Source organism: Aspergillus nomiae, assembly GCF_001204775.2.
Source record: "Aspergillus nomiae NRRL 13137 chromosome Unknown contig00140, whole genome shotgun sequence".
Lineage (NCBI taxonomy): Eukaryota > Fungi > Ascomycota > Eurotiomycetes > Eurotiales > Aspergillaceae > Aspergillus > Aspergillus nomiae.
In genome coordinates this window covers 22721-35818 of record NW_015378195.1, presented here as the reverse complement: position 1 = coordinate 35818, position 13098 = coordinate 22721, and the positions used below count along the sequence as shown (strand labels likewise).

Below are 13098 nucleotides of genomic sequence, written 5' to 3'. Positions count from 1 at the left end.
TTACGATCTGGGCTCTCTCATTCTCTTCCCTTGTGCTAATGCGCTCGCGTAGTAAATCTTGTCGCCATAGTGATTGACGATTTGGGCCACACCATGCAAAACGTTGCCATACGTCTGCCTGTAAGTGCTTGACCGGCTCCACATAATGTGTGCATGACTACCATAGCTGGTTAATCAGTTGCAGTCTCCCCCTTGATTATTAAATCTTAAGTAAGACCGGTGGATGGACTGGGCTTGATTTTAGACGCATGTAATAGTTCAGCATCCTCGAACCCGAATGAGCATATGGAGACAAATTCATGGCATAGAACTGGCAGACCTCATGTCTTTGACCGCCAGGTTGAGAATGATGGCGAAATTATATCACCCGTTCCACTCTCTTCGAGTCTGAATACTTCAATAATGGATGACTTCTCGAGCTTTCGAATTCTCCACATCCCTTCCTCATTAATAGTAGATTTTAGCCCTAAAGCTCATTAGCATGCGATACAGGGTATCAAACGCCTTGGGAGTTCCTACATTCGAGAAAAGCACTAGTGAAGTTGATGCAAATGTTCCCGTCCCAGGTACCCCTACTAGCGTTTTTGACTTTATTTGGTATGCTGGCAGTCTCGAGCTCTTCTAAGCGATGGACGATACCACGCTGATCACGAAAACCTACAATGATTTTGGGAACACCAAGCAAGAATGACTGTGCCCAGAATTTTAACAGTTTCCGCTCATATTTCAACATGTCCCGATCATTCCTGATCTCTGCAGATGTTTTGAGTTCCACCCAGTGGATACCGTCTTCTTTTCGAGCAGGCTTGCAATCCCAGACTGTCCAGTTATTAGCATGTGCGCTCGGATAAATTTAGTCCTCTCCATACCGGCATCAACCTCGCCCCCGATTATCAGTCGCGTCTTGCCTATTCCTGTACGTACAACTGAACAGTATTGGGCGTTGTTGTTCACAGCCAGCTCATCTCGGGATTCAATCTCTTCACGTGTAGTCGCGTCCCATGGCTGGTTGAGAAGAGATATTGTTTCGAATTTGTACCCTAATTCAATCAACAACTGACACTAGAATGAAGGAGGCGCATAATACGCTACCCCAATAGGCCATCATATCCTGAGAAGGCATCCCTGGGGGCATTCGTTGATTCTTTTGTAACTGTTTTTGCTGGTTCTTGTAGAGATTGTTCTCTTCAATGAATCTAGACAACGTTTAGAATGTATATGACCGGTATGGCCATGTTAATGTGCTTACATAGTATCCTGAGGCACAATGGTTAGCTTCGGGATACCACGAAAAGGACTAAATAGGCCCTGGATGGAACTCACTTGGAACCGGGTCGCATTCATTTCGAATCTACATATGATTGAGTGAAGAGCAACGTTGTAGCGATCGGTAATTGTACATACCCATTCAAATTGTCGAATGGTGCCGTCAGGATCTAGACGAGTGCCATTGTCAACTTACGAGTTGAAGTTAGGGTACCAGCCCCTGATCAAGTAGCTTACTTTGGTCATCATTCCCCTCCACGTGATGATGTCGGCCTCACATTTTTTCCCTGTCTCCTTTTCTAAAGCCATGATCGTTTCCAGTAGAGCATCTAGATGCTCATCTGCTGAGTCATCCAACTTTTGGAAGGTATCATAACCGCAATTCAAGTCTGCAGGAAGACGTGGTGGATAGTAGTATCGTAGGGACGAATCCCCTAAATGAAAGATGTGCTGGTCGTCATATGAAAAGCAAGTGATCTCCTGCGTGATGTTTACATTATTGAAACCATGCAGGACGGAACGGCCGACCTACCTTAGGACGGCGAATTGTAGCATTGGATCCATAGAAGCGGCCAATCGGCTGTATGTCAAAGGTGCTTTGATTCATAGCGCTTCGGGATGCGTTTTGAGTATACTAGTGATGTGATTCAACAACGTATAATCAGTAGTACGTTGCAGCTAGGGAAAGGAAAGGGTTAAGATAAGTAAAGGAAGAATGGGGGCTAGTGAAAGTCAAAAATATAAAAAAAATAAGAATAGAAATGAGAGTGATCGCAACATTCAATAGTAGGCCAAGCGAATAACTATAGCGTCTACCTGGACATGCGACTAGGGTACTCCGTAGGGAAGTTTTAAAGGCAGTTTGGGTAAAGAAGGGTATCCAGCTGTGCTTTGTATCTAGCCGGGAGCGTGATGTAGTTAGATAGAATACTAGGTATTATTAGTATTCTCCCAGAATAGGGTTAGCGCCGTATCCATGACGAATATTGAAGAAAAGTAACAGAATTGAGCATCGCCAATGGTTCACAGGTTTATTCCATGCTATCATACCTTTTTTGAATTCAATCGGACCATGTCAAAGAAAACATGAGCATGCAAAATTGTACTGTAGTAGTTCAGTTGTATTCGTCTCTCTGGTGTTCTGGATTTGAGAGCCGAAGTTGTCCCACCAAACTCTCAGTAGCTACTGTATTGCCGGACTCTTTTGAGTCCGCTTCTCACTCCCCCCCCCCTCTTCCTCACCTCCGTTTTCTGACACCTACACTTACTGAGTTGCGTTTTCTTTCCCCACCATAATTTAATATCGCTCTCTACTTGTTGTCCTCACTTCCGATCATCTCGCTGTTTCCAAAACATTTCACTGCCTTGAACACGAAGCAGGATGACCTCACGTATCGAGAAGACCATTGCTCGGCAACGAGAAAAGTAGGAACATCACGGAGCCCGCGTACTTGCCTTTATATCAATTTTATCTCGGTGGTAACTTTGCATAGCAAGGAGCTAATTATTTTGGCGGCTACAGGATAGCCTCCGGTGCTTACTACGAGGCTCATCAGCAACTGAGGGTCATCGCTGCGCGGTATATCAAACAAGCGAATTACGATGCGGCCGCGGAGTTACTGGCAGGGGGTGCGACTGCACTTTTAAGGGCTGGGTCTCAGCAAGGCGCTTCTGCCAGTGGCGGGGACTTGGCTATTATGCTTGTCGTCGAGGTGTACACGAAGGCGGGGTGGGAGATTACTGCAAGTGATGATGATACGGAAGGCCGTGCTCGAAAGAGTAAGTCTCGAGAAACATCCCTCTCTGTCTAAGTTTTACAATGAAAGTTGGGCTTTGGCTAAGTTGCTGATTTTGCCTAATTGCAGAGCGCCTTATCGAGCTCCTTCATGAATTCCCATCCGAGGAACCAACTCGCAAAAGGTTCATACAGGAGATGATTGGCTGGAGTGGACGGTTTGGGCCTCTAGAGAGAGGCGACCCCGATTTACATCATGCAGCTGGATCGGTGTATGCCGAAGGTATGTAAATATGCGCCGGGAAGTATATGTTCATGTTTTCCTTAACCAATGGCTTTAGACCACGAACCCTACGACGCTGAAAAGCATCTGATCCTCGGAACCTCAGAATCAGCTGAAACCCTGGCAAAATTAGAGCATGAGTGGTACACAAATGACGAACCGCACACGGCAGCAATTTACGCATCCCGCGCAGTTTTCCCGTACCTCCTGACCGGAAATCTGCGCAGTGCTAATAAAGCATTCCTCATCTTCACGTCCCGACTTTCGTCTTCTACTCCTTCCCCCCTTTCACAGGATGTCAGCAGCTCTAGTACTGATGTGCGAGTCTTTCCCGCATTGCCTTTGCTGAATTTCATCAGCATGCTTCTCCTCACGATTCAACGCGGCAGCGCGGACCTTTTCAAACAGTTAACATCTCATTATGCATCGCAAATCCAAGAGGTCGGCATGTGGGATGATTTCTTGGCTCAGATTGGTGAGCAGTATTTCAGTATTAAGATCCCAAGACAGGGAAACCCTTTGCTGGATATGATGGGTAGCATGCTGTTCGGAGGGGGGCAGGGCAGTACAGGTGGAAGGATGCCGCAAAGCCGAGGCTCATCCAAGAAAGTCGAAGCGCCACCGGCAAATCCGGAGCTCGACTAGTTTAATAGAAGGCAGTACCTGCGGTGTATACAGATCGGACATAGTCTGCACAGCTTTGTCATGGAGGTATTCATGCATCATGTAAGTGACATCGACTAAAATAGCGAGTCGGGTTCTGGTTCGTATATCCAGTTGTCTTCATCCAGGGAAGCAACTTTGTTCCGAAGGCTCTGATGGATGAGGTTCAGGATCTCTAAGGAAACCAATCAGCTGTAATCGAACCAGATCCAACCGCGTGGAGCAGCATAAGGGTAAAACTTACCAGCTGGTTCGGTGCTCATCTGCCTGTTCCGACTTCGGTACATCATCTCTACCAGACTTGCCTCGATTTCTAGATCAATGGCGATCAGTATGTTATCGGCCAATAATGGACGGATAGTCGAAGTCAACTTACTCTCTTTCTCGTGTCCGCTAATTTCCGTCTGTGCTGTGGACTCAGCCCCCGTAGGCCCAGATCCTCTAGTAGCTCCACCTTCCATGCCGTCCATCTCATCCCCATCCTCTCCAACGGCCGGCGGAAGAACGGGGATGTCGAGCTTGTAATCACCATTTTTATCCTTCACCACGATCTCCTCGCCATCGGCTGTGCCGGGGCCCAGCGACTGTGTCGATTCAGACGACGCAGATGGCATAACATGAGAGGAGAGACTAGTCAGCCCACCGTTTGTACCACTTTGCATCGAGGCATTGGGGAGAGCTGCCGGTACAGAGCGTTTGCTGAGATGGTGGTGGAAAATATTGCGGCGGACAGATGTTGTCCCCATCGTGGAATTAATATTCAACTGTATATCGGCGAAGTACGAAAGACGCGGTGAATAGAGCCCTTTATCGGTTTTCCTTTTAACCCCTGTTTTCTCTCGCACAAGAACAAGCTATTGCTTCGGAGTTCAGGCGAATACACCAAGTGAGTAGATAATGATGGGCTCCTTGTAGAGATACAATTAAAACTATTAGGATAAAATCTAGGAAGAGCCATAAATATAAGGTACAAAGGAGTGAAACATCAGTTGAGCTTGCAGCTGTAGCGAGCTGTTGAGGGAGTAGGAATTGAATGATAAAAGTGGGGCTTAGAACCGCACTTGGCAACTGGCCAGTGTCTTTCTGTTTTTATCATCGCTTCGCGCCTTGGAATTGTTGCCAGTCACGATAGAAGACCGAGTAGTACAGAAGATATCATGTCTCCGTTCAAATCTGTGTAGTCATGCCTACCACTAGTAGTCATTATATGGGACTTCGTCGTACTTGAGTACTTAATTTAGCTGTACGATGCCAAGAGAGCACGGGATCTGATTAATCCCAATTAGGCTAAAATGCATCTCGACGCGTCTTTGGGCGACTTTCGCGTCCCCCGAGCAAACCAGCTTTTGCTTGCTGAGACAACTTAAACCTAGCAACTAGTCCCTGGGGATATCACAACGGCTGCACAATGGTTCAAGCCGAATCTTCATCAAATGCTGCTCGCGATGGCCTCAAGCCCGTCACAGCGGGGCCCCTGATTATGAGCTGCCGTGGTACATGATTGCAATCGTTGTTGCTCAATAGGAAGACCAATTCTAACATAGGACCATTCATAGGGTTGAAAAGTACCGTCCAGTCTTTCTTGATGATGTTGTCGGCAACACAGAAACTATTGAACGATTGAAGATTATCGCGAAGGATGGCAATATGCCACACGTCATTATCTCAGGCATGCCTGGTATCGGAAAGACCACTTCTATCCTATGTCTAGCACGGCAATTACTAGGTGATGCGTATAAGGAAGCCGTGTTGGAATTGAATGCCAGTGATGAGAGAGGTGTGAAATGCATCGCCCACGAACTATGACAGGCAACGGCTGATGGAGTCCCAGGTATTGATGTCGTTCGGAACCGAATTAAGGGATTTGCCCAAAAGAAAGTCACACTGCCCCCGGGTCGTCATAAGATAATCATCCTCGATGAAGCAGACAGGTACACATTAAAGAAACCCTCGCATACGCATACCTGTTTAGCTTATTTACTGATCGCGATTCAGTATGACGCCAGGTGCTCAGCAGGCGTTGCGGCGCACCATGGAGATCTACTCTTCTACTACACGATTTGCCTTTGCATGTAACCAATCGAATAAAATCATAGAGCCCATCCAGTCTCGATGCGCCATTCTCCGCTATGCTCGATTGACCGATGGGCAGGTTGTCAAACGACTAAAACAGGTCTGCGATGCCGAAAAGGTGGAACACACAGAAGACGGAATTGCGGCCCTGGTGTTTAGCGCGGAAGGAGACATGCGTCAGGCCATTAACAACTTGCAAAGTACGTGGTCAGGCTTCGGCTTTGTCAGCGGCGATAATGTCTTTCGAGTTGTCGACAGTCCCCATCCTATCAAAGTTCAAGCGATGATCAAGGCCTGCTGGGAAGGGAAAGTAGATGCCGCCTTAGAAACATTAAACGAGCTATGGTATGTGTACATGAAGCGTGATGCTACAGTTTTTTATGCCTAAACTTACTTCTTCTGTAGGGACTTGGGTTACTCTTCCCATGACATCATTAGCACAATGTTCCGAGTCACAAAGACGATCCCGACATTATCAGAACACTCTAAACTAGAGTTCATCCGGGAGATAGGCTTTACACATATGCGCATTCTAGACGGTGTGCAGTCGTTGCTGCAATTGAGCGGCTGTATTGCGAAGCTTTGCAAGATCAACATGAAACCCCAGCTGTTTGAAACCTCAAGAACTTGATCAGATTGGAGGGAAAGGAACCGGGCATTTTGCGGTGTTTAGAGGCGTTGAACAAAAGAATGTTTAATTTACACACAGGTGTTTTATTTAGTAGTCCCCCATTTCATAAGAAGTTAATGATCTATTTGGCCCTCGGGCAGACCTGGGCTTGGAATAGAAATTGAACAGAAAACTGGAGTTTCTTTCAAAGACGATATGAATTCACGACGAGCCCGACGGGTCTTGGTTAGACTGCATTCTGGTAGTGGCGCACGACTGGACAACCTTAGAGGTCATGAATGCTCAGTTTGTCTTAGGAGCTGCTGGCATCTTCACATCCCCTGGCGGGTTATTCTTGACTTTGCAGATTTGTTCCATGGCCACTCATTCGTTCTCATGCTTCACGATGAGTCACTGATCCTATAAAAGCTTAGTACTTGTCTGTATATTTCCCTCCTATGGTCCCAACCAACCGGCCACGGCGGCGACTCCGTAGCCAAGCAGAGCACGCTTTTCCCCCATGTTTCTACCTCAGATGGAGTAGCAGCTACAGCTGAAGTTGAAGGTAGCACAATACATCGAATACGGCTTATCATCATTCAATCAATTCAACTGTCTCCTTTCCGCGATAGCTCTAGTTGTATAAGTACTACTTCCTGTTGAGAGTGGGGAACCCTCTACTACTACGTGTGCTTATCATAACTTACCCCTCATTCTCAGATGTATACTCCAACGTTTAAGTAGGCATTTACTCCAAATCTCGTTCGGATTACTCCAAGCTAGAGCAAACTCCACAAACCATGCATTGCCCGACGCGGAGTGTTAAGTAAAATTGCCTGAAGACAAATGTCCGACATCAACGTAAGCACAATGATAGCTTCCCCAACCATGAAAATTAGAGATCTCTCCAGATTCTCTCGATAACGGTTGCAGCCCCCAACACCTTTTCCTCATTCAGTTTCTTTCCGATGACTTGGACGTTGATGGGATGGCCTTCCATAGCCTTCACGTCATAAAGATCCCAGTTCCATGCGTCCAGCTCATTCCTCGGGTGATATGTCTTTTGCACGCTATCTACAGCCACTCTTACTTCGTCAACAGGGAAGGTGACAGCTGGATAGTCGAGCAAGTTCCAGATCTTAGTATATCCAACCCACCGCAGTCTTCGGTGTGGAACAGCTGGATGCGGTGTAGTGGGAGCTAGGAGAATGTCAACTGGCTTCCCCGATGGAGACCGAATCGCATTCCACTTATCAAGGTATTTTTTCTGTAGTGCGACCTTCTGTTTGTTGAGCTGCCAATACTCGTAGACGGAGATAGCCTGGCTTCGGTTAACTAGTGCCTCAACATGAGGAACAAATGGTTCTCCAGCGACAGCAATATCGCGACGGATATCCTCGCCACCGTCAACAGTATAATACCGATCCATGAGTTGAATATATTCAAAGTGATCTGAAGCATCCCAGATGACAATTTCATGGCCCTTTGCTTGTAGTTTTGCCGACAACTCGCGGAGGGCTCTTTCAATAGGGGGGTGGATCGTAACCACCCCATCATCTAGAATCAAACCGACAACTATGGGCCGATTTTGTATCTCCTGAAATGTATCCTCATTCCACGGAAGGGGGGTGCACTTTGGGTCCAACTCCCACGGCTTAGCGTTGGCAACAGATTGACTCACATAAGTGATAGACGCTAAGTCGCGAGCCATTGGACCGATGGAAGAGGGGACGTGCTCTTGTCCTTCAGTGGAGACAGGAACCCCTAGATACGGGAATCTGCTGCTCTGTTTGGTAGTTAGCCCGGTACTTTTCGTCTTGAACAGCCATTCCAGGGCTACAATGTACCGTGGGTTTGAAACCGTATAAGCCCACAATACTTTGCGGAATCCGGATACTGCCGCCGATATCTGTTCCAAATCCCAGGAGGGAGCCATGTAATGCTAAGAGAGCCGCTTCGCCCCCCGTCGAGCCTCCTGGAGTCAACCTAGGATCACGCGGGTTAACCGTCAGACCCCAAAGAGGATTTTCGGTTTCAGCCCACTTTGATTGAGGTTAGCCCATAACGGAACACCTATGAAAATCCATTCGAACAGACAGACCATAATACTTTGAGGCAAATTCGTCTTCGCTAGAATGATTGCTCCCATATCCCTCAGCATCTGCACTAGAGCTGCATCTTCCGTAGCAGGAGCAAACGAACGCCCGACATAGCCCAAGGTAGTATCGACGCCTCTGATGTTGAATTGGTCCTTCAAAGTGATAGGGACACCATGGAGTGGTCCTTTGAGATGCCCAGTTTCCTGAAAAACACGATCCAATGCTCGAGCCTGGGCCAAAGCATCTTCAAAGACCACCTCTGTAATACAGTTTGTCTAACATTGTTAGTTATTGTGGATACTTTCGTATACCTGCTCCATTGCGATGGGTATAACCCACCAATTGCTGTGCTATTGCAGCCCTGTACAGGTGAGAAATTAGCTACACTCATCCATCAAACAAGCATTGGCCATGCAACGGTCACCTTCTAACGTAAGCGAGGATAACAGCCTCAGCAGTAAATCTGCCTGTTCTCAATTGGTCGACCAGAACAGGGATATTGTCGATATCAGTGATTTCTTGAACTTCTGGATCACTTTGGATACGGGAACGTTCCTGGACATTGTGGACCTGAGGTAGCCGTTGATCCACATCGGAGACCATGTAGGGTTTCAGGAGTTCGTTCCGTAAGTGCTGTTTTCGAGAAGCAGTTTGCTTCCATATTTGAAAGTGGTTCATTTTACTCAGGAGTTTTGAATGCAGATAGAATGTTGGGAATATAGGTCGCCAAACAGTCCGGGATCAAATACACAAGTTGAATTAGGGCTATAGGCCCATAGGGCACGTCCGCTCCAGCATTTATAGATTGCTTCGGCCAAGTAGTGAGTTAGGCTACTCATTTTGGGGGGGTTATCAGTGCAGTGCTGACCCCAATCATCTTTTGATGACTAGCGATTGGGGTACGTTGTTTAGTACTAGTTGGGCCCTTTTTGGAGTGGAGACGACTTGGGGAACGGCATGATTGCCGAGGGAAAGATAGTTATTTAATGCGAATAAATCCTGGGATACATTGTTATCGGATGTAATTGTAGTGATTCAACCGGGCTGACTATATCCACAGCCATAGTTATATCTTATTCGCAAGAATTTACGCCGTAGAAATTACGGCCAACCCTGATGGGGGCAGGGCCCACTCGTGAACAGGGGAGAACGGCCACTAAAGGAGCGGTGGTGCACCAGAGGGGGGGATTTTATAATAATATTCAAATAAGCATAAGCGTTGTAAGATTTTAGCTTTACTTTCCCGTTCTGTAGAAGTGTCCCGTTATTTTCGATTATTATTTCCCTTCAAACAAGCTTGGAAAGGGTGACGGCACTAAGGTTGAGACAAATGCGTTACAGTGGATTCATCACGCGGGGGCCTCCACGACGGGCGATTTTTTCCTCATTTTCTCTCTCCATGTTGATCATTCTCTTGAATAACAAGCTGACTGATGGACGGGGAGGTCGAATGTGAGGCATTGAAATGTTTCGTCTTGGTATATCATTGTGATTGTTCCTCTTGCTCGCATATCTGCTAGTTTCCTGCCCTCTATCGCCCCTTTTGTTCCTCCGAGAACATGCCATCATGAACCCGACCTCGGATGCCACTACGACACCCCCGATGACCGGTGCCATCCGGACTGAATCCCGAAGGAAGACATCGGGGGCTATAGCGAAAAGGGCCTGCGACCAGTGCAAATTCCGGAAGATCAAGGCAATACTTCCTTCCCTTTCTTGAGATTGTTGTTAATTTCACTGCACCTCCCCCGCCCGATGCGGTTTACTTCTGATGCTTGAGCGGTCGGTCGTGGCTATGCTAACCTTCTTAGTACTGCACAGTGTAGTCTATCGCAACCATGTAAAGCATGTGTGTCTATGGGTTTTGAATGCACCTTTTTTCAACCCCAGAAGAAACGGGGTCCAACTGGACAGTGAGTTTACTAGAATAATGCTCTACTCATCTGTTGAGTGATTGCATAGTCTGACCACCTCTTTAGTCGTGTATCGCAGATCCGGCAGCAACAAACCCATGTGTTGAGCAAAAATTCCCCGACCCCACAGAGTCAAGTCAACTCTAGCGCCTTTCCTACCACTTTCCCTTATCAAGCAGAGCCTCCCCCGCGAGAAGAAAGTCGACATGATGCGACACCATGGCCTATTCCTGGTGGCGATGTTTCCGTGCCCGTCGACCTTGCGCAATCCCATGCGACGGCGGCGGTTGCTCCTGGCTGGGGTGTAGATGCTTCGTCCATGGCATCTCATAGTAACAGTGCGATAGGCTGGAATGAGAGAAGCGATGTGGAGTATTGGTTGCCGGATAATTTAGATGCTCAAATGCCCATCTTTGATTTCCCGGGCACTAATATCTACCTAAGGACATCTCTGCCCTCTATCATTCAGAACGATGCGGACTCCTCGAGTCTGCAAGCACAGGGTCTAGAATCACATAATATCCCAGCTCCCGTGCCTGATGTGGATGTTACCAAGCCAGAACCAAGTCACACAAGAGCATTATGGCCCTCGTCGATCGTGGAGGCCAACATGATTCCATGGATTGACGTCTATTTTGATCGCCTGCACCCGACTTTGCCTGTGCTAAATCGGTCTTCGTTGTTCATCCGGATGTTATCCCATGAACATCGGAAAAATCCTCAGTTTGGCTCAATGTTGCTGTCGCTGTGCGCTTTCTCGCTGACCCAGCCTATTGAGATAGATGAGCGGCCCACTTCTCAATCTCGAGCTGGCCAGGCCAGGTTAATGATGACCGAAGCTACAAGAATGAGAAGCTGCTCTGATTTTGGCGAAAACCCAACTATCGAGGCCGTTCTCACAAGCTTCTTCCTATTTGGATGTCTTTTTGGTAGTAATCAGCACAACGCAGCATGGCTTCGTCTACGGGAGGCTTTAGATCTCGCCGCTACATTGGGGTTGAACGACCCAAATTCTTATCGCGATCTACCTAGTGACGAAAAGGGCCAGCGTTTGCGAACTTACTTGGTCTTATCTATTACGGAGAGGTATGTTTCCTTTGGGCACTTTACCAACCTTCTTACTTAGCTGACATCAAATTAAGAGCGTATGCATTGCAACGTAGACACCCGATTACCTTTTGGGGAAAGCCTGGCTTTAGCATGCGCTCTGTGCATGATTTTATTCATAATGCCACACATAGTCTTGTTTCCGGGATCATAGTTCATAATGAGAAAGATGCTGAAGGAATGATGGGCCTAGCCCGTTTAATGGAGCTCTTTGATGCTGTCGATGAGGATGTCGTCGATTGCTGGAACCGGCGGTGCAGCATCGACTCTGGTTATTGTGAAAAGCTGACTGAGGCGAAAGCTTTGGCTATCCACCAAAACCTTAGTCGAGTTAGCGAGTCTGAACGATATAAGGGATATGACTGGTTTGAGCGCACAAAATCAGCTTCTGGAGAGACTCGCAACACCCAGCCAGCAATGGGGTTGAGAGAGACACAGTGTGCGGATGTTTTTATCACCAAGAAGTGGCTTCAGAATCGCGTGTGGGTTTTATGCTCCACTCATGGTCTACTTAAGCCTTCGTCCGACCACCATGAGCTCTGTTTCAACTACTGTGTTTCTGTCGCAAAGGATACACTCAAAATCTGTCAGTCACTGAGACTGAGCTCCATGGAAGCACATGGGATAGGTCTTGTGAGTCAGAATTTAACCCCAGAATGCATTCGGTTCCATGACTTATGTAACTAGGTTGAAAAATTGTACGACATCGCTGTCAGTGCCATCAGCGTATCGGCTAATGTCCAGCTATCTCTGGGAAATGGTTTCGCTCTGGTACCACCCGTAACCGAATCGATGCCAAAGTCAAGCGTCTCGCCACCAAGTTTTCCAGGATCCATGCACTCAAGTGCTGCTACCACGCTTCCTCAGTCCTTGGCGGAGGATTTTTTACTTTTGCTCAATAGCCTGCGCGGTGGGAACCACCCTTATCTGGAAAGATATAAGGCCTTCTTGAGCTCCTCGAACATCAGGAGCAACACTTATAGTAACTGGTCTTCAGAAGTTCAAACAACGCATACTCCTAGCGGTGTTTGATTGCTGCTTATGTATTATCTTTGATTTGCTTTTCTCCTTTCTAGGCTTTGGCGTATTGATGGTGTCCCGATTAAAAGCATGCAAGGAGTTCGCCCTCGGGTCTCACGGAAGAAACATATTGAGTCAGAGTATTCACCAATTATTGAAGTCGGAGCCAGCTATCAAGTTGGCCCTTGATTACACGTTATAGTTAGATCAAGTGCACCAATGTATACCCAGGTTATGATGGGATGTGCCACGAATGCGGAGACTAAATGTACATCTTAGTTCTAACTTGTATTATAGATACACGATGATGGGAATAATGCATTAAAACG

At 47.2% G+C, this 13098-nt stretch overlaps 6 protein-coding genes across 6 annotated transcripts; 3 read left to right on the top strand and 3 right to left on the bottom strand.

Moving 5' to 3' along the window:
• Positions 1 to 320: 320 nt before the first annotated feature.
• ANOM_005321 (DXO/RAI1 family decapping nuclease) lies at positions 321 to 1873 on the bottom strand (the record flags this gene model as incomplete). Its single annotated transcript, XM_015550578.1, has 8 exons — positions 321 to 466; positions 520 to 819; positions 870 to 1040; positions 1093 to 1196; positions 1250 to 1351; positions 1405 to 1436; positions 1504 to 1746; positions 1799 to 1873. 8 exons carry the CDS (start codon positions 1871 to 1873, stop codon positions 321 to 323), a joined length of 1173 nt encoding a protein of 390 aa, XP_015406754.1.
• Positions 1874 to 2601: 728 nt separating this feature from the next.
• ANOM_005320 (protein GET4) lies at positions 2602 to 3929 on the top strand (the record flags this gene model as incomplete). The annotated part of the gene is made up of 4 exons (XM_015550577.1): positions 2602 to 2691; positions 2789 to 3045; positions 3132 to 3284; positions 3343 to 3929. The coding sequence occupies exons 1-4, from the start codon at positions 2648 to 2650 to the stop codon at positions 3927 to 3929; spliced, it is 1041 nt and encodes a 346-aa protein (XP_015406755.1). The 5' UTR covers positions 2602 to 2647.
• ANOM_005319 (uncharacterized protein) lies at positions 3809 to 4693 on the bottom strand (the record flags this gene model as incomplete). The annotated part of the gene is made up of 3 exons (XM_015550576.1): positions 3809 to 4122; positions 4192 to 4260; positions 4324 to 4693. The coding sequence occupies 3 exons, from the start codon at positions 4691 to 4693 to the stop codon at positions 4025 to 4027; spliced, it is 537 nt and encodes a 178-aa protein (XP_015406747.1). The 3' UTR covers positions 3809 to 4024.
• Positions 4694 to 5355: 662 nt separating this feature from the next.
• ANOM_005318 (replication factor C subunit 4) lies at positions 5356 to 6771 on the top strand (the record flags this gene model as incomplete). The annotated part of the gene is made up of 5 exons (XM_015550575.1): positions 5356 to 5440; positions 5524 to 5724; positions 5779 to 5878; positions 5943 to 6365; positions 6426 to 6771. 5 exons carry the CDS (start codon positions 5356 to 5358, stop codon positions 6649 to 6651), a joined length of 1035 nt encoding a protein of 344 aa, XP_015406746.1. The 3' UTR covers positions 6652 to 6771.
• Positions 6772 to 7525: 754 nt separating this feature from the next.
• Positions 7526 to 9407, bottom strand: ANOM_005317 (amidase; the record flags this gene model as incomplete). Its single annotated transcript, XM_015550574.1, has 5 exons — positions 7526 to 8416; positions 8478 to 8672; positions 8732 to 9004; positions 9069 to 9090; positions 9154 to 9407. The coding sequence occupies 5 exons, from the start codon at positions 9405 to 9407 to the stop codon at positions 7526 to 7528; spliced, it is 1635 nt and encodes a 544-aa protein (XP_015406741.1).
• Positions 9408 to 10296: 889 nt separating this feature from the next.
• On the top strand, positions 10297 to 12781 carry ANOM_005316 (CeGAL family transcription factor; the record flags this gene model as incomplete). Its single annotated transcript, XM_015550573.1, has 4 exons — positions 10297 to 10403; positions 10709 to 11728; positions 11785 to 12382; positions 12437 to 12781. The coding sequence occupies 4 exons, from the start codon at positions 10297 to 10299 to the stop codon at positions 12779 to 12781; spliced, it is 2070 nt and encodes a 689-aa protein (XP_015406740.1).
• Between the last annotated feature and the right edge of the window lie 317 nt (positions 12782 to 13098).